Source organism: Delphinapterus leucas, chromosome 3, assembly GCF_059928025.1.
Source record: "Delphinapterus leucas isolate spDelLeu-1000000601 "Yukka" chromosome 3, BTC_Dleu_Yukka2, whole genome shotgun sequence".
Taxonomy (NCBI): Eukaryota; Metazoa; Chordata; class Mammalia; order Artiodactyla; family Monodontidae; genus Delphinapterus; species Delphinapterus leucas.
In genome coordinates this window covers 90402788-90428561 of record NC_143131.1, presented here as the reverse complement: position 1 = coordinate 90428561, position 25774 = coordinate 90402788, and the positions used below count along the sequence as shown (strand labels likewise).

The window sequence follows — 25774 nt, the reverse complement described above, 5'->3', positions numbered from 1 at the left end:
AAATTATATATACGTATACACATGTAAAGTGTCTATGTGTGTTTGGTATACACATACAAAATCACAGTATGTTAGCTCTTACAGCAACTCTATTACTCTTACTTCACGGGTAAGAAAACTAAGGGAGGGAACAGAAGGGTTAAGTAGACTGAGCAAGATTATAGAACTAACAAGCTTCTGGCCAAAATGCCTGGCTCTTGGTCTTTTTTTTTTTTTTAAGAGTTGTACATCTTAATGTACAATTCAGTGAGTTTTGACAAATCTACAGAGAGAGATGTACGACTGTCACCACAATACAGTTTAGAACATTTTCATCACTCCATAAAGATCTCTCTCGCCTGTATAGAGTCAATCCCCATCTAAACCCCTAGCCCCAGGAAATCACGAATCTTCCTTCTTTATCTACAGAAACCTTTTCTGGGCATTTCATTTTGTATCGGACTTGGGTTCATCTATACTGTAGCATATATTATTAGCTCATGACTCCATCATTTAACAGTAATATTACTTTTGTATGGATATACTATATTGTTTATTCATTCAGCAGCTGATGGACATTTGGATTCTTTCTACTTTTTGGCTATTATAAATAATGTTTCTATGAACAATTGCAGTTGTTGTGTGGACACACATTTCAATTTTCTTAGGTGGATACCTAGGATCAGAACTGTTACTTTATATGGAAAATTTATGTATAACTTTTTGAGAAACTGTGACACTTTTCCAAAGTGGCTGTATCATTTTACGATCCATGAGCAATGTATGAAGGTTCCAGTTTTCCACATCCTCACCAACACTTATTAGAGCTCATGATCTTCACCACTACCCTCTGTAGGCTTCCAATAACCGTGCACATATGACACTGAATGTTAGAATGGGAGGGAAGGGGACTTCCCTGGTGGCGCAGTGCTTAAGAACCCTCCTGCCAATGCAGGGGATACAGGTTCGAGTCCTGGTCCGGGAAGATCCCACATGCCGCGGGGCAACTAAGCCCACATGCCACAACTATTGAAGCCTGTGCGCCTAGAGCCCGTGCTCCGCAACAAGAGAAGCCACCGTAATGAGAAGCCCGCGCACCACAATGAAGAGTAGCCCCCACTCGCCGCAACTAGAGAAAGCCTGCGAGCAGCAACGAAGACCCAATGCAGTCAAAAATAAATAAACAAGTAAATAAATAAATAAACGAATGGGAGGGAAGGAGGAGCTAAATGGCGTGAGGGAGACAGAGCTTAAACTTACTCAAAGACAACCAAGTCTGTTTCATTTATGTTAAAAAAAAAATTTAAGACTTTTGAGAGCAGTTTTCAATTCACAAAAAAAATTGAGAGGAAGATACAGAGATTTCCCATATAATCCCTGCTCCTTACTAGAGAGCTTCATGTATTATCAAATCCCTTGTTAGAATTTGTTATATTTATTACAACTAATGAACCTATATTGACACATCATTATCACCCAAAGTCCATAGTTTACATCAAGTTTCATTCTTGGTGTTATATGTTCTATGTGTTTGAAAAAATGTAAAATGACATGTATCTGCTATTATGTCATACATGGTAGCTTAAATATCCTATAAAAATCCTCTGTGCTCTACCTATTCATACCTCCCTCTTCCATAACCCTTGGCAGCCACTGAAATTTTTTTTTTTTAACTGTCTCCATGGTTCTCCTTTTTCCAAAATGCCAGAGTTGAAATCATAAAGTACATAGCCTTTTCAGATTGGCTTCCTTTACTTAGCAATATATATTTAAGTTCCCTCTATGAATTTTCATGGCTTAGTATTTTATTTCTTTCAAGTGCTGAATAATATTCCATTGTTTGGAGGTACCATAGTTTGTTTATCCACTCACCTAGTGCAGAGCATCTTGGTTGGTTCCAAGTTTGGGCATTATGAATGAAGCTACTATAAACATCCTTGCGCAGGTTTTTGTGTGGATATAAGTTTTGAACTCCTTTGGGTAAATACTAAAGAATGTGATTGTTGGATTGCATAGTAAAAGTATGCTTACTTTTATAAGAAACTGCCAAACTGTCTTCTACAAACAAAGAGTTTTATTTCTTCCTTCCCAATCAGTACAACTTTTGTTCCTTTTGCCTTATTATGTTAGCTAGGACTTTGAGTAAGATGTTGAAAAGGAATGGTCAGAGGGGCATCTGTGCCTTGGTTTGTGATCTTAGTGGGAAAGCTTCAAGTCTCTCACCATTAAGTATAATGTTAGCTGTAGGGTTTTTGTAGATTTTTTAAAAAACAAACTGAGTAAGTTTCTCAAGTTTTCTGAGTTTTTAAAATTTTTTTCATGAAGGGGTGTTGGATTTTGTTAAATGCTTTGTCTGCATCTATTGATATGATCACCTGATTTTTCTTTTAGCCTATTGATGTGATGGATTACATTAACAAATTCTCAAATGTTGAAACTGGCTTGCAAACCTGGGATAAATCTCTCCTATGCTTTTCATAACCATGTATTTATCAGCTTTTCATCTTATAGTGGAAATATATATATATATATATATATTTTTTTTTTTTACAAGGAACCTTATGGTGTTTGCCTCATTTATCTTTATATTCTGGTATGTAAACGTGTTCACTGATGAGAAAGGAAAAGATTCATAAGGCTTAAACAACAATAAATTGAGAAAATAGGAAGAGTTTCTTACCAGGTCTTAACTTGAAAATGTCAAAATTATGAGCTCATTGTTTTTGAACTTGCTATTTTGGCCCAGGTTTCGTAACATTAGAATGTTAGATTATAACTGGTTCAATACTAGAGATTTTGAAGCTGTGTCTGAAGAGAAAAAATCACTAAAGACTATTTGTTATCTTAAATTACTTTAAAAATGTTTAAAACAAAAAAACAATCATTTATTTTTAAGTGCTATAGTGGTTTTACCATAGAATGCTATAATGTCTTTTATATTAGTATAGTAGCTAGAATTTTGGTTTCAAACACTGGCAAAGAAATATTGTGGCAAAGGTGAAAAATACCTTAAACATATTAAAAGGTGATTTTTATTTACTTTTTCTTGCTTTATTTTTTGCTGTATTGTTCTAGAAGCTAGAACATCTAGTATAGTGTTTAAGTGGTAAATGTAGGCATATTTGTCTTATTTCTGATATAAATGAGCAAAGTGTTCAGTCATTTGCCATTAAATATGATGTCATCTTAGGAGCATGTCTTTCTTAGGAGCCACTCATGGTGAGAACATTCTCTTCTATTCCTCAATTTCAGAGAATTCTTAACAGGAATTAGTGTTGGATTTTGCCAAATGATTTTTCTTCATTTATTGAAATGATTATGTAGTTTTAAATTTTATTAATATGAATTACATTGATTGATATTTGAAAGTTAAATCAGCTGGTAGTCCTAGGATAAATTCCACTTGATCATGATGTATTTTTATCTGCTGTTGCATTTGCTTCATTAAAATTGTGCTCAGAATTTACATATGTAATAATGACATATAGTCTGTAGTTTTCTTTTGCTGTAATATTTTTGTCTAGTTTCAGAATCAGGTCGTGATGATCTCAATGAGTTGAGAAGTAGTCTCTTCTTTACAATTTTCTAAGAATTTGTGTAGAGTTGGTGTATTTCTTCTTAAAACTTTGGTATAATTCACCAGTGAAGCCATACAGGTCTAGAGTTTTCTTTGAAGGATGGTTCCTTAATGACCAATTCTATAAAAGATATGGGGTTATGAAGGCTGAATGAGCTTTGGTAGTTTTTGTCTTTCAGAAAATTTGTCCATTTCATCTAAGTTGTTGAATTTCTTTATATAAAGCTAAGGAAATATTATGAATATCTTTTTTAATATCTGCAGACTCTATAATGATGTCACCTCTCTCATTCTTGATATTGGTAATTTGTGTCTTCTTTTTTCTGAAGAGTCTATGTAGAGGTTTTATCAATTTTATTAATCTCAAAGGATTCCATTGATTTCTTCTGTATTTTTTTTCCTTTCTTCTATATATTTTGGGTTAATTTGCACTTCTTTTTAAGGTAGAAATTGAGGTCAAAACTTTGAGTCCTTTCATCTTTTCTAATATAGGTATTTAGTGCTGTATTTATTTCCCTAAGTACTGCTTAATAGGCATCATATAAATACGGAGATGTTGTGTTTTTTTTTTCTTTCCATTTAGTTCAAAATACTTTCTAAGTTCCACTCTGACCCATTGGTTACTCAGCTATGCATTGTTTACTTTCCAAATATTTAGAGATTTTTCAGATATTGTTCTATCCTTGAGTTCTATTTTATTTCTGTTGTGTTCATAGAACTTAAATGCTTATAAATTTATTGAGATTTGTTTTATGGCCCAGGATATGATCTATCTTGGTAAATATTCTCCGTGTACTTGAAAAGAATGTATGTCCTGGTGATGTTGTGTAGAGTGTCCTATAAAGGTCAGTAGGTCAAGTTGACTGACAGTGTTATTCACATCTTCTGTGACTTCCATAGTGAACATAGTTCTTTAAAAAATCACTTACAACAGCATCACAAAAGATCAAATAGAGATAAGTTTGACAAAAGATGGAAAGTCCTGTACACTAAACTCTACAGAACCTTGCTGAGGGATATTAAAGAAGACCTATCCTACTAGAAAGATATGTCATGTAGAGGGGTCAGAAGACTCAATATTGTTAAGAAGTCTATTCACCCCAAACTGATCTATAGAGTCAATGTAATCCCAATCTAAATATTAGCAAACCTTTATATGGAAACTGAAAAACTAATAATAAAATTGCTAGAGAAATGCAAAGGACTTCTAACAGCCAAAACATTTCTAAAAAAGAACAAAGTTAGACAACTAACATTATCTGATACAAGACTTACTATAAAACTTCAGTGGTCAAGGCAGTGTAGTATTGGCATTACGACAAACAAAAAGATCGACAGAAATTAGACTCCAATAATAAAACTACACATAAATATATTTTAAAAAATGAAGGTAAAAAAAATCAGGAGAGAAAGGAGAGTCATTGGTGCTGGAACAACTGAATATCTATAAGCCAAAAATATGAACTTCAAACCATTCCTCACAACCATATGAAATGGACCATAGAATGAACTATAAATTCTAAATTCTAAAACTATAAAAACTGTAGAAGTAAACATAGGAGAAAACCTTTGTGACCTGGGATTCAACAAAGATTTCTTAGCTATACCATGAAAAACATGATCTATAAAAGAAAAACATAATTTAAAGTTTGAAATTAAAAACTTCTGCTCTTCAAAAGACACTATTAAAAGAATGAAAAGACAAGTCAACTGAGAGAGAATATTTGAAAATCATACATCTGATAAAGGACTTGTATCCAGAATATATAAAGAACCAAGACTTTATTACAAGAAAACAACCCAATTAAAAAGCTGGGCACATTATTTAAATAGACACGTCAAAGAAGATATATGAATGGCAAATCAGCACATGACAAGATGCTCACATCATTAGTCAGCTGGGAAAGACAACAAAAACCACAATAAGACACTACTGCATAAAATTTTAATATCTAAAGACTGACCACACCAAGTGTTGATGAAGATGTAGAGAAACTACAGTTGGGAATGTCAACTAGTATAATCACTTTAAAATCTATTTGGCAATTCCTTAAAAATTTAAACATGTACATTCTATCTAATTCATTTATTCCACTCCCAGGTATTTTCCTTAGAGAAATGAAAGCACATGCCCATACGAAGACTTATACGTGGATGTTCACAACAGCTTACTTGGCAGTAGCCCCAAATAGGAAACAACCCAAAAGTCTATCAACAGTTGATAACAATGGTGATATATTCATATGATGCTATTCAACTCAGCAATAAAAAAGAATGAACTTCTGATAAACATTACAACATGGATGGATCTCAAAATTATGCTGAATGACACAAACTAGACCCAAAAAAGAAAAGAGTAGTACAGACTATATGATTCCATTTATATAAAATTCTAAGAAACACGAACTAAAAATAGTGACAGAAAGCAGATCAGTGGTTGACTGGGACAGGGGTTGAGAGGGGGAGGAGGAAGGGACTACAAAGAGGCATGGGGAAAATCTGGGGGTGATAGATGTGTTCATTACTTTGATTGTGGTGATGGTTTCACAAGTGTATACATATGTCAATACAATAAAGTGTACATACATAAAGTATATGTCAATTACATATCAATAAATCTGTTTTCAAAAAGATTGACAAATTATGATTATTAAATATTAGATTTTTGACAGACATTCTCTCAAAATTGAATTAAGTAAGTCCAACACTTCAAGGCAAAAAACTGACAGTTTTTGTTACCAGGGAAAAAAAATCCAAGCTTTGCAATGAAAGTTAAAATTTTGGAAAACACATTTGCTATAAAGAAATTGATACCTCCTATTACTTTTCCAGTGAGATTAGTGATGACATTAATGAATGTGGTCTTTTGATACTGTATAATGAATTACTTCACTGTTTGGAAGATCTATATAACCTGGTCACTTGATATTTTCCAAATGAGAAATGACAAAGCATGATGCTACAAAAATCATGTATTCATCTTATAAGATTGACAAATGGAATTAATGTAACAGAGTACGAAAAGTTCAATGTGGTTTCAGATCAGACACTGCAACTAAAACCTCCAAGAAAATTTAGCAAAGTCCACTATGGTAGGCAGAATTTGAAGATGACCTCCCAGTAATGTCCCACCCTAATCCCTGGAGCATGTGAACATGATTAGATATCAATCCCATAATTATGTTTTATCATATTGCACAGTAGCCCTAAAAATAGGCAGATTAGCCAGGTGAGCCTGATCTAATCACAAGACCTTTCAAAAAAGTGGAGGGTATTCTCCCAGCTTTTTTGAAAAACAAAACAGAACAAAATGAAAAACAGAAGGAGAAGTTAGAGAAATTCAAAGCACTTGAAAGATGTGACACACTGGGTCTGAAGATCAAAGAATGTAGGAAACCTTAAGAAGCTGGGAGATGCCCTTGGCTCACAGCAAGAAAAGAAAGGGAACCTTAGGCCATTTCTCAACTGTAAGAACCGGAAGGAGTTTGGAAATGGATTCTTCCCCAGTGCCTCCAGCCAAGAATTTTTGGTTTTATGAGACCCTAAGCAGAGAACCCCAGTAAAGCCTGCCTGGACTTCTAACCTACACAACTGTGAGGTAATAAATGGATATTGTTTAAAGCTGCCATGTTATGATCACTTATTGTGCTGCAATAGAAAGCTAATACATTAACCATAAATCAAAATGCACATAAACTCAGATCCAACTCAAGCACTGTTTAAAAAAGAAAAAAAACCCAAATAATAAAAATGGAAACAACCAAAGTATCCATAATTAGAAGATCGATTTAAATTATAGAAAGCCATATAATGGAATATTCTGTAGCCATTATAAAGAAAAGGTAGAACTATATGGATGAATATGAAACAATGAAACTATGTTATATTAATAATAGAAAAAAAGATCAGCAATGTTAAGATTTTGAATAATTAAAACATTTGCATAAAATCATGGTATCTATAGTAAATATTTTCGTCAGGGGAAAAAAACACAAAAAAATAAATAGCAATTAGCTTTGGGGTAAGATTAGATTGTTGAGTAGGACATTTTCTAATGAAGTTTATTATTCTTAATCATTAAAAAAATATATCAATAAAGGTTACTATTTAGTGTCCAGATAAACACCTTCCTGGCTCTCTTCCAAAGCTATCTTTTGCTTTATGCAATTTAGACCTGCCATCAGGACTTTGTTACCATGCTCCTTTAATCAGTCATAGTAACACCAAAATGACTTTTCCTCATCAAGTCTGCCCTACCTCTCAAATCTAAGTTTCTCAGTGACATCCCTTATTAACTGGGGGCATCATATTCATTATGTGAATGTTTTATGTATTTATAATACTTAAACATCCCATTTTAATTAAAATTATAGGCTATTCAATTGTTTTAAAAATTTTGTATGAAAATTGTATGAAAGCTACTTTAAGATATAAATTGTAAATAGTGTAAACCATGCAAATATATATTGCCATTTGAGGATGAAAATGATTATGATCTAGGAATCCTTCAGTTATATGGTAATAAAGAAATATTCCAATAACAATCAAACCAGCATGGTAAAATTGGACCAATTTATCCTTTAATAATGAAAGAATTATGTGAAAAGTTTTTAATGGGCAATCTACAATATCAGGTTTATGTGATGTATATTAAAGTTAGAAAAATGTTTTATATTCCTTTAAGTTTCTTCTTGTAAAATGAATAGTTAAGGTAACAAAGCAAATCCTTTTCAGTTATTAAATATTGTATTTATAAATCTTATCAAGGTCATATTTTACCTCTGATTATATTTTCTACAACAGAAAGATGTACGATAAAAATAAAGATAACATGGTATCAGTTTGATGTTATCCTTGTTTGTTGGCAAAAGTAGTTAACCAAAATACCTGGAGGTGTTAAAAGTCACCAGAAAGAAATAAAAGGACAAATTCCTAGAGAGATCACCTTTTTTTTGTCCACATATCAAACAAGTTCATAGTTTGTGACCCAAAACATTATGATATTATTATATACAACTAAACAAAAGGATGTACGGTAATGTACTTGTAAAATGATATACAATGAACGAAATATAAGACAGTACTATCATTATTATAAAGTAAACCTAAGTAGACTATTTATCTAAATAGGCTTTCTCACCGAAAGATTATATATAACTAATTTCCATGTGTAACTGCAATGTAATAATATATCTTCTCTTACAAAGGTTGGCTGACACTTTCTAGAAACTGGCAAGTATTATAGACTATAAAAATATCAAGTATGTGTACAAGCTCTTCATCATCAGGAAAATGTTAAACAAAATCCTTGGAAACTTAACAAGGAGAAATCAAGGAGACTAAACATATAAAAGCAATAAAACATGACATTAAAATGTCATTGAGGAAACCTCTAAAATCATATTACCTGGAACCAGTTCCATAATTATGTAGATAGGCTGTCTTTGTGTGCAGACTCCTATAAGTTTGACAATATTGGGATGATCATATTGCTTGAGAATTCTGGATAAGAGAAGTATAAGAATAGTTACCATTTAAGTTGTAAGCATTAATTTATGATCATGAGTAGTGTGCACAAGTAGAATGCACTTTAATCAACACAATTTTTAAAACTTTAGTATGAACCCAAATTATGATAAATGGGATGTATATGTCTTGACAAATCTTGGCAAAATATAGATATAAATGAGTCAGTTTTTATTCAGTTAAATATTCATTTAAAAATTATTATCTACTCTGAATAGGTAATAAGCATGCTAAACAGGAATAACTTACTTAGTCCAAAATATGCAGAACTCCCTTCAAAGAATCTGGTTTTAGCCACCCTCACAAAAGCTGGAAAGTATTAGTGGACCAAAACCTGTAAGCTGTTAGGGCAGCATCTTTTTGTTTTGTTTTATTTTATGTATATACTTCATTTAAAACAAATAAAAATAGAACGATTCATATTGGTAAATGCTATAGAGTAATCACTTCATATTTAGATTTCACAATACATACTCTCCTGATGATCATGATCAACTTCAAAATAGTAAAAACTCAAAAAGTTTTGAGAAAACTGGCAGAAGGTTAAACAGTGAGTAATATAAGACTTAAGCTGAGGCAAAGAAGTTTTAGTTTGGATAAAGGCAGAATTTCAGAGAGCTGTAAAAGCATAGACTCATCTATAGGACCCCAAGCATGAGTTAAAAATAGATTAGATTCCCTCAGAGGCCTGTCTACCCTGATGATTTCTGTTACCAAATGATCTTCCATGTTATCCTACTGACATAGTTATAAATTCACTCATATTTGAAAAAACACAGTTTCCTTTCTAGGAGAATGAAAAAAATAACTTCATTTGGAGAAAGATAAAACAGTTTATATGTGTGCTGTACATGTACAACTAAAGCAGAGATAGCTCTAAGAAAAATGTTATCGATTGAAAATATATAAATTTAATAAATGAAAAAGTACACTGGGAAGAATTCTAGAGATAAAGAAAATGTTCTGTCAATAACTGAGTTTGCAGTTTCTATGAGGAATTAGAAAGGAAGTTTTAGAATGATTGACTGTAATCCAAAATGTCATTTCTTAGGTTGAAAACTGCTTAATAAAGAAATTCCACAAAACAGCCAGGATGAATCCAAATGACATTAAATAGCTAAATATATAGCTTTATTATCTGTTAAAGGATACTTGGGAGTTTGCATGGATGTAATTGTCTTTTTTTTTTTTTTTTTTGCGGTACGTGGGCCTCTCACTGTTGTGGCCTCTCCCGTTGCGGAGCACAGGCTCCGGACGCGCAGGCTCAGTGGCCATGGCTTACGGGCCCAGCCGCTCCGCGGCATGTGGGATCTTCCCAGACCGGGGTGCGAACCCGTGTCCCCTGCATCGGCAGGTGGACTCTCAACCACTGCGCCACCAGGGAAGCCCCGTAATTGTCATTTTTAACATAAAATTTCAGTCTCACTTTAAAAGAAGAAATTAAACTCTATCTTTCAGTAAAAAATTCACAAATTAGAAAGCAAGATACCTTAAGATACCTATGAATAACTAAAATAATGAGGCTATAAGTTTCAATTGTGATAGCACACCTTTAAATTCATCATAGGATATTTTTTCTGAATTGCTAATAATATACATGAAAAAGGTTTGCAACTTTATTCCACAGATAATATTTAATAAATGCACCCAACTAGTTTAATCCATTGCTATAAATATCCATTTTTAGATGATGGAGAAATGACATCAAGATGCTCTATGCCACGGGATTTAGTTCTTTCGTTGCCATGTCCTCTGTTCTCCCATGGCACTTTGCAAAAACTTCAATTTTATATACAATGCAGTGATGGAGACAACACACACACACACACACACACACACACACACACCTTTCCTTCCTTCCCTTTATACCACCAATCTATGGATCTATATATCCTCCTTCTCCTTCTCTCCCTCCCAATTATCCACCTACTCATCCATCCACCCATCTCCCATTCATATGTCCATTCTCACTCTATCCAAAGCTCCTTTCCATTTGTTTTGTGTTTTGTTGTATATATTAGATTTTACCACTAACAGAAGAGTTTAAACTATTTGCAACATAGGGCTGGCAGGTTGGAACATTAAATTCTAGCTAAAACAGAAAAAAGAGAAGAAAATCATCCTAAATGATCAGTTAGAAAAGAAACAATGCAATGAGCTGAAGAAGAAATTTGAGATTCTCAGAAAATAAAGCTAACAGCTGGGAATAAAGAATCAAGCAATAATATCTAAGGAGGGTAGGAAAGATGTAATTATATACCTAAATATATGTCTAAATTATGGATTTTATATATAGAATACAGTAATATTCTTAGTATAAGGACAATCACAACACTGCATATATGCATATGTGTATATGCACGTGTGATAAAAGCAAAAAATACTGCAATATTTTTCAAGGACTCAAAGAATACTCACTGTTCTCAAAAGCATCTGGTTCTTTTGACTCTGATTTCCTAACTGACCTGCAGTCTAACTCAAACACACAGAAACTTTTTGTTTTCACATTGTATAATAAGTGCCTACTTTTGAGGGCCCTGAAAGTGCTTACTTCTAATTCATCAAATCATATTTAAGATATCTTCAAATTTACATTTTAATGAATCACTTACTTATATTATAAATACATATTTACATTACTTTAGAGAACTTACTTGGCTTCTTGTAAAAATTTTATTTTCAGTTCCTGAGGAAGATCTTCTTTACACGTTTTAACAGCAACAGCAGTTTTATCCTTTAATATGCCCTTAAATACTTCACCAAAATTTCCCTGAAAATAGAAATATATTTATTGTTTAGAGTGTAAGACAGCCACGTAAACCTTTGCAAAATACAAGGAAAGCATGTAATGATGAGTTTTGAGTTCATCAAAGTACTCTGTTAGCTTTATTCAGAGTTTTAAGTGGAAATAAAGACTGGGAATGTTGCTCTTACCAATTAACTTTAAATACACTACCCAACATAGCAACCATTTGAGGGACTGAGGCTTGTGGAGAACTGAAAAGGAAACGGGAAAAAACTGAAATAGAATAAAAGGAAAAACTAATGCTGTCAGAAGTACCTAAGTTTCACTCCATCTAGTTCCCTTCACCCCCTTAGCTCTAAGTTTTATCAGGCTGGCGTTTAAAAATAAAGCCAAGTTTGTGACCACCTAGAGGCGGGGGATAGGGAGGGTGGGAGGGAGACGCAAGAGGGAGGGGATATGGGGATATATGTATATGTATAGCTGACTCACTTTGTTATACAGCAGAAACTAACACACCATTGTAAAGCAATTATACTCCAATAAAGATGTTAAAATAAACAAATAAACAAACAAACAAATAAAGCAAGCCAAGATTCTGTGAGGTGACTGGTGGTACTGATCCACACAGCCAGATGTCACTTGGACGAGAGTGTGAGAGAGTAAGACACTAGATGAGAGGCAACAGAACCAAGGCAGATGAAGGACTGTCAACAGCCACTGCTGCAGGCTGTCAGTCCCTGAAAGATACCAAGGAAAATGAGGTGCTTGCCCAAATGCCAGTGTCACCCATCTCTGCTACTGCTCATTTCTATCAAATGTCTGAACTCCTAACCTTACTCTATGGCTAGAACATATTTTGATTTAAAATGCCTTATTTCCAGTTTGAAGTCACTTTTATTATAGTTATGAAACAAAAGAATACAGAGAAGATCTATAAAGCTAACACAACAGCTATTTTGGAGTATTCTCTTCAAGTCTTTCTATGTATGCATATGTATTTTTTACATAGCTATAATTATAATGTGCAAGCACTGTATTATAATTAGCTTTAATGCTGTCATTGTTGAGTAACAAGTAACTAAACTAGAGGTCTGATAATCAATGAGTTTGAGTTCTAAGTTCAATGTAACTCTTAACCTATGATCCAAGGTGTATAAATTTTACATGTTACTAATCATTTAAATTTACTAATAGGTATTTTAATAAATTTATTTATTAAAGAATTACTATTTGCTTAATTTAATTAACACTTATTTTACTTAATATTTTAAGTATACTTGAATATTTAAATAATAGTATTATTAAATCTAATATTCAACTCTTAAATATTCATTCAAAATGATGATTGATCACCTTTACATGAAAAGTAAACATACAATAACTTCAACACAATGCACATTCATCACAAACTAGAAAAAGAACAATTTGAGCTTTATATCCTTTCCTGTTATTCAAGGCTTTTTTCCTTCCCACAATTATCACATCATTTAGAGCTGACAGAAGGTATTAGTACACACAATTACTGCTGGGCCTCTGTTTATCTGAATGATTCTGAAGCACTTAAAATTTACCTTGTCTGAAACTTAACATTTTATTCGCTAGAAGACATTTCCTGACTAAATTACCTTTTCATTTCCTAGGGCCATTACTCTCTACAAGCATTCAGATTCTCCCTGTGGAACACTTTTGTCTTCCTCCTAGCACCTCAGACAGCCTACTCTGATTCAAGATCTCATTTTTCTCACCTGAACTGATCTCATCCTTAGTCCCTCACCCTCTTCGGCCCCTTAATCTCTCCAACACAGAACTTCGATTATACCACTGCCTTATTTAATATCTATCCTTCCATTACCATTCCTTTCTCAGCCTCTGTCTAGCCATCTTAGCCTCTGAGTGCTACATGTGTCCTAAATTCAAATACTTAGTGATCCCAAAAGGTGTGCCATGCCTTCTGTACATTTTCCCCTCACCTCCAATCAGAGAACATGCTAACTAATCTTTAAATTCATTTCTATGCCACCTCCTTCATGAAGACTTTCTTGATCTTCCAAAAATTAGACATCTTGTTCCTGAACACTTATCGTCCCATTGCCCCTTTGTACCTTTCTAATGCTTTCTGTCCTATGTAACTGTTCTTGGCACATACAAGGCATTTGAAAATTGTAAACATTCATTTAACAATCATTACTCAGAAGACTTCAATTCTGTTAACAGTGGTCAAGGGAGGAATCTCCAAACACTGCACAAACGACTCTGCTTCACGGACCACCTCTTCTCCATCCAAAGAGGTCAGGAAAAAGCCTACAACATCAATTGCTCCCTACCATGTAACAGGCACGGCTTCATCTCTGCTACTGGCTTTAAGTCCATGAGGCTAAATTTCATTATGACTCTTGTGTATGTTTCTGTTGGTCCTCACAGAAGATCCTGGTGGTCCTCATTTCCCCCTCTCTAATTCTCATTAGGTTCTGCAGACTCCTCGTCAACCTGTTATCTCCAACTATTTCCCTTCTGTCCCCAACCTCCAGTTGCCTTCTGGAACTTGTGGTCCATCATCAAAATTTTATCTCGATCTATTCTTTGGTCCTTCTCTTCATCTTCTTGTTCTAACAGAAACCTGGCTCTCACTTGAGAACACACAAATGGTGGGTGAGCTTCCTGTGCCTTCTAAAACTGTGATGACCCCACCCGCACCCCCAACACACACACCATGCTTCTCCCACCGCCTGAGAGATGGAATACAGGATTCATCGAGCTCCTTGTCACTGCTTTCAAAACACTTTCCCTTCTGTTTTCCTAAAAACCCCTAGCTTTGAAACTTTGTTATTTGATTATATACCCACTACCCCTTACTGTTGCTAGCAGCTATTGCATTTGAAAATATTTTCCCTCATTTGTTGACAATTTGAGCTCCTGGATCACTGTACCTGGTGTTACTCTTGTCTTAAAACTTGGAAATTTCAATAGACACTTAAAGATCCTTCCAACACTTCAAAACTCTGTTATGTGACCATCTCTCTTCCAATGATCCATGTTCCAACCTATTTTCTATGATCATACCTTAAACTTTGCCATCACCAATAATGCAACTCCTCTGTAACACCTACGTCATTCATCCCATCTTCTGGCTGGCTTCTATTTTTCTAGCTTACTTCCTCTAGTATTCGGACTCAAAATCCTTTGACCCTATAGGAACCTCCAAATCTTTAGACCCTATTACTTTTTATTGTCCATACCCCCCTAACAGCCTTGCTTTCTTCCCTATTCAGCTTAAATTCCATGCTCAATAATTATAACAACTGTTTACTATATACTCTCAACTTCTCTGTTCCTTTTCATCTGTAGAACTCCCTTATCAAATCCACAACCCAGATTAAATGCAACACGGCCTACTCTGTTCCTATGCAGCTAAATGTGGCTGGAGAAAATCCACAATGATGTTGACCAGTTTCACTTTAAATTCATGAACACAAACCTCTAGGAGGGCCTTAATACTGCTCAATAATTATATTACAATTCCCTAGACCATTCACACTCTCATTCTTCTAATTAACTATTCCCCCCCTTTGACTCTCCTCTTAAAGCTCCCATACCTTCCCCACACCCTCATTCTTAGTTAACAATCTTGCTTAATTTATTGAGAAAATTGAAGCAATATAAAGAGAACTTCCAGACTCTCAGTCCCACATTTACCCTCCTACCAATCTTCCTTGCTGTTATAAAAAATGAACTACTGTGCTGCTATTAAAGTCAATGCTCCATTGTAAATTAAATTCCATCCCCTCTTACCTACTTGATGATATTATTTCAGGAATTCTCATCTCCTTCCAAAATCTTGAATTTTTCACTGCATATTGCTAACTGCAAACCAGCATGCTGCCTCTCTCAGATTAACCAGCACACAAATCATTTCTTCTGAAACTGCCATCACATGTAGTTTGCTACACAAAGTAGCAAAACTACAAAGAGTTACATCCTTGCTATCTCTAATTCCTCTCCTCCTATTCTCCCTTAAATATATTTCAGTTTGGCTTTCACGTAAAGCATTCTAAAGAAAGCGCTCAGCCAAGTCACTAGGGATCTCTTCACTGTTAAAGTCAATGGTTCTCAGTCATCATCTCATTTGACCTCTCAGCAGCACTTGCCACCACTGATCACTGTCTCCTCCTTCATATACTTTCTTCTCTTGGCTTCTAAGGCATCCTATCTCCTGGTTTCCTGCCTTCCAGGAGATTGCTCTTTCTCAATCTCAATCATCTTGCTTCTCATCTCTCCAGCCTCTTGATTTTGATGTGACCAGGGTTCAGTCTCTCTCTTCTCTTCTCTATCTAGACACACCCCATTGCTGAACTCATCTAAATAAACCAGCAAATAAGTGACAACTACCAAATTTGTACTTTTGATCCACACCTCTTTTCCAAACTCCAGACTTAATACCCAACCATTTTCCCAACATCTCCACTTAGAAGTCTAAGAGACAAACCTTAATATTTACATCCCAAACTCCTAATCTCGTTCCCCCCAAACCTGCTACACCTATGCCAACTACCCTCTTTGTCCCATGCCCCGCATACAGCATCAGGATATTTAGGTGGTTCAACCTTAAAAACAAATCCAAACTCACCACTTCTCACCACTTCCACTGCCATCCCCTCTGATCCAGCAACCATCAACTTTAGTTAGGTAAGTACAATAGCTTCCTAACCTTCCAACTCAGCCTATTCTCAACACAGTAGCCAGAGTGGACTCTGTAGAAAGTAAGATCATGCCACTCCTCTACTCAAAATCATCCTCTAGCTTACCTTTCCACACACATTTAAAGCCAAAGTATTGATAATTACGGTGATCTACATGGCTCTACACGATCTATACTCTCATCACCTCACTGACTTGCTTCCCTATCCTATTCTTCCTTGCTTACTGGGTTACAGGCAAACTGTCTCTCCTGCTCATCAAATGTAATTTGCGTTGGTACTCCCTCTGCCTAAAACCACATGGCTAAATCGCTCCTCCCCAGGTTTTCATTGGAAAGAAACAATCTTAATAAGGCTTACCTGGATTCCCCCATTAAAAATTGCAAGTCCAATCAACAGCACTCCTAAATTCCTTATATTTTCACAGGATTTTAGCACCCTTTAACATTATGAAGTTTACTTATTTATTAAGTTTATTGTTTTTCTGTCTTTCCCTGCTAGATAGAATATGAGCTTCATTAAGGGCAAGGATATTTGTCTACTTGGTTCACGGATGTATCCCAGGAACCTAGAAGAGTACCTGGCACAGAGAAGGCATTCAGTAAATATTTGAGGAATGAATATTTTTCTTTTTCTTTTTTTTTTTTTTTTTTTTTTTTGCGGTACGCGGGCGTCTCACTGTTGGGGTCTCTCCCGTTGCGGAGCACAGGTTCCGGACGCGCAGGCTCAGCGGCCATGGCTCACGGGCCTAGCCGCTCCGCGGCATGTGGGATCCTCCCGGACTGGGGCACGAACCCGTGTCCCCTGCATCGGCAGGCGGACTCTCAACCACTGCGCCACCAGGGAAGCCCAGGAATGAATATTTTTGAATACCAATTATATATCAAGTACAGTCTATAGAAATACAGTGCTCAAAAAAAGAGCTCCCATCTCAACCTTATACTACTACTAAATTCCAAAGTACATAAGTATAAGAACCATGGCTAATTATTTTTCTCATGCATTTTCATGCAGTATACTATAAATATTCAGAATAGGTAATGAAAATATTAAATGACATTTTCAACTCAAATATATTTGCTGAAATTAAGCTATATAGTGTCTCTAAAGTTGAAGTGTTTTATTAAAAATGATAAAATTTATTAAAGCTGATATCATGCTACTGCCTTGTCATTGAAAACAATTATTCTTTGAAATAACCTTACTGAGGACCCAACGGCTAAAATTCCTCCTAATATGTGAAATACCATGTATCACATATTAAACAAAGATAATTGAAACATTTCTCTTTAACTGAAAGTATTTTTTCCTTAGAACTGAAAAATCTGCTCTTCTCAACACACTATTTTCAGTAACTGGTTTAATTTTAGGGCTTCCCTGATGGCGCAGTGGTTGAGAGTCCACCTGCCGATGCAGGGGACACGGGTTCGTGCCCTGGTCCGGGAAGATCGCACATGCCGCGGAACGGCTGGGCCCGTGAGCCATGGCCGCTGAGCCTGCGCTTCCGGAGCCTGTGCTCCGCAACGGGAGAGGCCACGACAGTGAGAGGCCCGTGTACCGCAAAATAAATAAATAAATTTATAGCTTATTATTTAATTGTATTTTCATGGAAATTAATTTACTTTCTTTGTAATAATTTTTAGCCCAATAACTGCTACTGAGTTACCTAAAGTAATGAAAAAGAAGAAATATTTCCTTAAGAATTATGGCCATATCACAGAGGAAATAAACACACCAGCTTCTGTTGTAGCTTGAAATTCTTTAGAATTTACTTACTAAATAAGTATTAGCAGTCAATAGAAACTGCTTTCCAATAGCAATTTAATGCTTCTATTTGGAAAAGATATTTTAAAATAACAAGAATCCTGCAAAGTAGATTGTTTCAACAGGGATTTACTTTCTCAACACATATCAGGACTAAAACATAGGGGAAATTTGTCAATTCATCAAGTTTACATTTAAATCAAAAAAGTAATGAATAATCATTTATTTCTTTACTTGAAACGCTGAGCCTTAAATTCTAGTACTGATCACTCAGAAATGTATGAGTGATAGTTTTCCCTAGCTATCTGGATTTTATACTATTTTTTATATTGCATTATGAACCTCAACTCAATTCAAACATCACTAATTAAGTCATCGACAAAGAAGTTAATATTTATCTATTGGAACTCAGTTATAAACAAATAACAAATTTTCAAATAGTCCATTTGATTATTAAATGTCTGCCATCATTATTAGTTATAATATACTTTCATAAGGCCAATGAGTTGGAAGAAACTCCCAACCACGTTGGAAGAAAGAGACTTTCATCATATATAGCTGCCTCCTCTGACCACTAACAGAGCTAGCTACAAAATGGATATATTGAAACATGTGCCTTGTCCATATAATTTTCAGATTGAAATAACATGTCCCGTGTTGTCACATACCGTGATTCTATATACAATTCTGAAATCCCAAAGAGCAGTACTGCATTTTCTCTGAACTATCATGTATAACCAGAAACAAACAGAATAAGACTATTAAGTATTTAAACTTTTATTACATCACAGTTTCTTTTCAAATCTCAGCTCACTAGTTTTGGCTTTACTACACTGTAATAAAATTTTTGTGGCTTTTAGTTCTTTCAGAGGAAAATATACAAAATAATATTCTTAAAAGTCAAGATAATTCTTAAACTTTTCAAAGATTTTCACACTTCTATTTCAGTGAACATCACAGTATTTGTAACAGATATGGCACTGTGTTCTTCTAGGTTCATGGGGGAATGTGCCTTGCTGTGTGCTGGAATATAAGAAAGGCTTTGAAGAAAATGAATCTGTAGAGTTGACAATCACTATCAAGATCTGGTTTTTCAGCTCAGTGGATTACATACCTTGCCCAGTAATTCTCCCAATGTGACATCTTCATGATTGAGAACCCATTTCTTATCCTGTGGCAAAGAAAAAGAACAGTTTTTTAGCCCAAGCAAGAATGCAGTTCCTGGGCTTCCCTGGTGGCGCAGCGGTTGAGAGTCCGCCTGCCGATGCAGGGGACACGGGTTCGTGCCCCGGTCTGGGAAGATCCCACATGCAGCAGAGTGGCTAGGCCCGTGAGCCATGGCCGCTGAGCCTGCACGTCCGGAGCCTGTGCTCCGCAACGGGAGAGGCCACAACAGTGAGAGGCCCGCGTACCGAAAAAAAAAGAAAAAAAAGAATGTAGTTCCTGTAAGATGCATTTGAGGCAGTGGCAAATAGACCTAAGAGATATTGCATTCAGACCATTCAATAATCAGCACACTAAGAAGTTGTAACCTCAAGAGGTTATAAAACAGATTTAAGAAATGTTACCACAAAATAGAACTTTAAGCTCTACATTATAGCAAACTTCTATCAGAATTCTCAGCCTTCAAAATGATAGTATGCCTGTAACTAGAACACAGCATGCACTCTCCTCCCACCATAAAGCTTAGGCTATGCTATTATTTGTCATTTCAAAAGTGTTGTGTCATAAGTACATGAGGGAATCTCATTTTGCAATGTAAAATTTCCAATCTTCACTTGATCATAGAGAATTATTTTATACCCAAACTACATTACTAAGAGCTAATTTTTCCACAACTGGTCATGAATTACAGCTGTCTATTACACTGCATATAGTCCCACATCTTTCCCAAGTAATTTCCTGTAGTATAATAAAACAACAAACATCAATTACAGTATCACAAGGTACACAAGATCAGTGATTCAAACATGGCATTATAAAAGAACATCCCATTATGTGATCTCAAGAGCTAATCAGTACTTAGGAAATATTTTATCATCTAAAAAGTCACAGGGTTTCCCTGGTGGCACAGTGGTTGAGAGTCCGCCTGCCAATGCAGGGGACACGGGTTCGTGACCCGGTCCGGGAAGATCCCACATGCCGCGGAACGGCTGGGCCCGTGAGCCATGGCTGCTGAGCCTGCGCGTCTGGAGCCTGTGCTCCACAACGGGAGAGGCCACAACCGTGAGAGGCCCGTGTACCGCAAAAAAAATAAAAAAAAATAAAAAGTCTCAGCTATGAGAGCACACAGTACTGTAATGTTAGAAAGACATATTAGATTTAAAAAAAAATGAAGGAAAAATGAATGAAGTGGGGTGGGGGGAGAAAGGAGAGAAGGAAAATTAGGGGATGGAGCAAAGAGAGAAAGAAGAAAAGAAAATCCTGGAATGATATATTTTATTCTTGATTTTTAAAAAATTTAATGTTAAAGTATAGTATTTCCCCATTACACAGACTGAAATATAATTATGAGCTATAGAATGAATTGTAACAAGTAATCAAACACCTTGAAGTAAGAATCCACCCTAACTATGGCTTAAAAATGTCCTGGACAGCCAGCTGAAGTACTTTACCTTCTGAAACACCATGTGACAAACACTCAACCACCACACTCTGATTGTTCAACAAGGGGAAGAGCAATGATTTTTAAAAACAGTTTACATGTATAATCTTTAGGGGTTCAGAATAGCCTCCCCAAGATGTGCTACTTTAGCATGTGGATTATTTTGAGCTAAAGGCAAATAAGACCCTGTGGCCTCAAGGCAAAGCTTTACTTCTCCCTTAAAGAATTTAAATTGGGGGCCTTACCCATAATAAGAGCTATTACCAGAAATAAGTTCTTATGACCTATCTGTATGACAGGGCAAACATCCAATTACTAAACATCTGCTCTTCCTATTTGTGAATTACCCTCCTTCTCTCCGAAGTCTCATGCCCCATCCCATCCCTTAGCTCAGGATGGCATATATACCTCATTTTACATTTCTAATTCAACTTCTCATGCGTGTGGGGTCCCTGTATGTACAAAATTAGATCCGATGTTCTCTTGTTAATATGTCTCATGTCAATTTAATTATTAGACCAGCCAGAAGAACCTAGAAGGGTAGAGGAAGTTTTCTTTCTCCATGACAAGTCTTTCAACCTAAATAAAAAGCCAGAACTATAAAGGTCCTGAAAAAAAAATTAGCAGAATATCTTCATTACCAAGTATGTAAAGAAAGATTTCTTAGACAGGACACAAAAAGCACATAAAAGAAACAACTGGAATTCATCAAAATTAAAAACACTTGTTCCTCCAAAGGCTCTTTTGAAAAAATGAAAGTCCAACTACAATCTGGGAGAACATTTTTGCAATACGTATATTTGACAAATAATTTGTATGTAAAACATATAGAGAACGCATACCTCAAAAACAAGGTAACAAACAACCCAATTTTAGGAAATTGGGTAGAGTACTTAACAAAAGAGGATGGACAAATAGACAATAAGTACATTAAGAGATGTTTAACATCACTAGTCAGTGACACACAAATACAAACCAAAATAAGATGCCACTTCATACCATTAGAATGAAGTGCCAAAAACAGAAATATAGATCATTGGAACAGGATAGAAAGACCACAGATAAACCCACACACATATGGTCACCTTATCTTTGATAAAGGAGGCAAGAATATATAGTGGAGAAAAGACAGCCTCTTCAATAAGTGGTGCTGGGAAAACTGGACAGCTACATGTAAAAGTATGAAATTAGAACACTCCCTAACACCATACACAAAAATAAACTCAAAATGGAGTAAAGACCTAAATGTAAGGCCAGACACTATCAAACTCTTAGAGGAAAACATAGGCAGAACACTCTATGACATAAATCACAGCAAGTTCCTTTTTGACCCACCTCCTAGAGAAAGGGAAATAAAAACAAAAATAAACAAATGGGACCAAATGAAACTTCAAAGCTTTTGCACAGCAAAGGAAACCATAAACAAGACAAAAAGACAACCCTCAGAATGGGAGAAAATATTTGCAAATGAAGGAACTGACAAAGGATTAATCTCCAAAATTTACAAGCAGCTCATGCAGCTCAATAACAAAAAAACAAACAACCTAATCCAAAAATTGGCAGAAGACCTAAATAGACATTTCTCCAAAGAAGATATACAGATTGCCAACAAACACATGAAAGAATGCTCAACATCATCGATCATTAGAGAAATGCAAATCAAAACTACAATGAGTTATCACCTCAAACCAGTCAGAATGGCCATCATCAAAAAAATCTACAAACAATAAATGCTGGAGAGGGTGTGGAGAAAAGGGAACACTCTTGCAATGTTGGTGGGAATGTAAATTGATACAGCCACTATGGAGAACAGTATGGAGGTTCCTTAAAAAACTAAAAATAGAACTACCATACAACCCAGCAATCCCACTACTGGGCATATACCCTGAGAAAACCATAATTCAAAAAGAGTCATGTACCAAAATGTTCATTGCAGCTCTATTTACAATAGCCTGGAGATGGAAACAACCTAAGTGTCCATCATCGGATGAATGGATAAAGATGATGTGGCACATGTATACAATGGAATATTACTCAGCCATAAAAAGAAACGAAATTGAGTTATTTGTAGTGAGGTGGATGGACCTAGAGTCTGTCATACAGAGTGAAGTAAGTCAGAAAGAGAAAAACAAATACTGTATGCTAACACATATATATGGAATCTACGAAAAAAAGAAAAAACAGGTCATGAAGAACCTAGGGGCAAGACGGGAATAAAGACACAGGCCTACTAGAGCATGGACTTGAGGATATGGGGAGGGGGAAGGGTAAGCTGGGATGAAATGAGAGAGTGGCATGGACATATATACACTACCAAACGTAAAATAGATAGCTAGTGGGAAGTAGCCGCATAGCACAGGGATATCAGCTAGGTGGTTTTTGACCACCTAGAGGGGTGGGATAGGGAGGGTGGGAGGGAGGGAGATGCAAGAGGGAAGAGATATGGGAACATATGTATATGTATAACTGATTCACTTTGTTATAAAGCAGAAACTAACATACCATTGTAAAGCAATTATACTCCAATAAAGATGTTAAAAAAAAAAAAGAATTAAGTGCCTTCTATTTACAATATCCAAGACATGGAACCAAACTAAATGCCCATGGACAGATGAATGGATAAAGATGTGGTATATATATACGATGGAATATTACTCAGCCATAAAAGGAAATAATGAAATAATGAATAATGCCTTTTGCAGCAACATGGATAAACCTAGAGATTATCATACTAAGTAAGTCAGACAGGGCAAGACAAATATCATATGATATCACTTATATATGGAATCTAAAAAAAACGATACAAACGAACTTTACAAAAACAGAAAGAGACTCACAGACAGAGAACAAACTAATGGTTACCAAAGGGGAAAGGGGGTGAGGAAGGATAAATTAGGAGTTTGGAATTAGCAGACACAAATTACTATATATAAAATAGATGAGGCTTCCCTGGTGGGTCAGTGGTTAAGAATCCACTTGCCAATGCAGGGGACATGGGTTCGAGCCCTGTTCTGGGAAGATCCCACATGCTGTGGAGCAACTAAGCCCATGTGCCACAACCACTGAGCCTGCGCTCCAGAGCCCATGCGCCACAACTCCCGAAGCCCGGGCACCTAGAGCCTGTGCTCTGCAACGAGAAGCCTGTGTACCGCAAGGAATAGTAGCCCCCGATAGCCACAACTAAAGAAAGCCTGCACACAGCAAGAAAGACCCAACGCAGCCAAAAATAAATAAATTAATAAAATAATAAAATAAACAAAAAGTTCCTAGTGTGTAGCAGAGGGAACCATATTCAGTATCTTGTAAAAAAAAAAAAAAAACAAACTATAATGGACAAGAATCTGTAAAAGTTTATATATATATACACACACACACATATATATACTGAATAACTTTGCTGTATACAAGAAACTAACACTGTAAATCAACTATATTTCAATTAAAAAAAAAAGTGCCTTGAAGAGCCTGTGTCTGGGATGTCTCTCAGATCTTTTATGCTTGTTTACAGTTGGTGACAGGATGAGATATTGAAAGGACCCCTAACTCTTGCAATTTAAATAATGACTATGGTGTTACCTGGGGGAAAGATGAGGGGTGCTATTGTCAGGGTAGAGGTGTAAGGGAAATGGGGTATTAAAAGCGATGTGGAATGCTTACTACTGCCAGAATGGCTAGGGGTCACTCCTGATTTGAAGTCACAAAAATAACCTTTCCACTGATTAGTCCGGGAGAAGACAAGGCTGGGAAGAGGACTAACTGCATAACCAAAAACCCTAAAATTGAAGAGGAGTCAGTTAAGAATAAGGTGGCTCTTAATCTGTTTTAGCTAAAATGGAGATCACAGAGAAGGAGCCTACAGCCTCAGAATTTAGACTTATGACTCCACCTGTAAGAGGGAGGGACAAAATACCCAAAGGTGATTCAGTGGCAATTTGATAACTGCAATTTTGTAGAAATGTGGATAGAGGGGCAAACTCCAAACTGTCAAATTGGAAAAAGGCAGTAGCACTTAACACATGCTCTGAAGAGGGGAACTACCCAACTCCTCCCTTAGACAATAAACGAACTACTCCTACTGAGGCTGCTGAGTGATTGAGATAGACAAGCAACTTTAGTTACATGATGATACTAAAGCTTCACCAAACACTATGCCTCTGGCTCAGGCAATGATGGATACGGTAACAAAAGGAGGTCCAACTCTTACATAAATTTATGTCAAGGGAACAAAAAGCAAACAAGCAGAGACTACATCAGAAGATAATTCAAAGGTAAGGTTAGGGAATAGGGACATTAAGTAACATGGAGTTTGGAGAATGGAGAGTTGCCGAAGGAGCCTGGATCCTTGTCTTCCCCACCATCTTTATTGACCTCTCTTCTTTTCCCCGTTACTCCAAAGCAAAGTCACACTCAGAAGGGTTGCCAGAAAGAGCTGCAGCTCACTCCTCAACAACTGTCCCAGACCTGCTATCTCCTACAGAGATTATACCACATAATCTTGGCTTTATCTTTACTCTTTTTTCTATAGAGGAGCAAGGAGATTTGTACAACCTTCTTGAATCTGGAGAAGGAACAGAAAGAATCGAGGCAGACTGCCTCCAAGAAACAGGAATGGTAGCATCTTCCCTGGTTTCATAGATTAACTGAACGAAAATAAAAGTTGTACTAAAGTGTAAGTCAACAGAAGTAAAACAGACATAAAAATATGCATTAAAACCATAATGAATAGAGTTGACAGTTTTACTGTTTCATCTGCTTGCTAGTGATTTGTGACCATATAGGAATATCCCCAAACCTATGTTCAAAACTAATGATTAAATTTGTCTGATGTTGAAGCTACAAAAAACTTGATTTAGACTCTTCAAATGTTCTTGACATTAGGACTC

The 25774-nt window shown here is 35.8% G+C and overlaps 1 protein-coding gene across 15 annotated transcripts in view; it reads right to left on the bottom strand.

Annotated features, from left to right (window-relative positions):
- FER (FER tyrosine kinase) overlaps positions 1-25774 on the bottom strand; it is a 476299-nt gene that overhangs the window by 145449 nt on the left and 305076 nt on the right. For all 15 annotated transcript variants that reach the window (XM_089909164.1, XM_089909159.1, XM_089909160.1 and 12 more), the window contains 3 exons: positions 19401-19457; positions 11737-11852; positions 8964-9058 (listed from right to left, as the gene is read on the bottom strand). In XM_089909164.1, coding sequence (XP_089765290.1) covers positions 8964-9058; positions 11737-11852; positions 19401-19457 — 268 coding nt within the window. The remainder of the gene's footprint in view (positions 1-8963; positions 9059-11736; positions 11853-19400; positions 19458-25774) is intronic.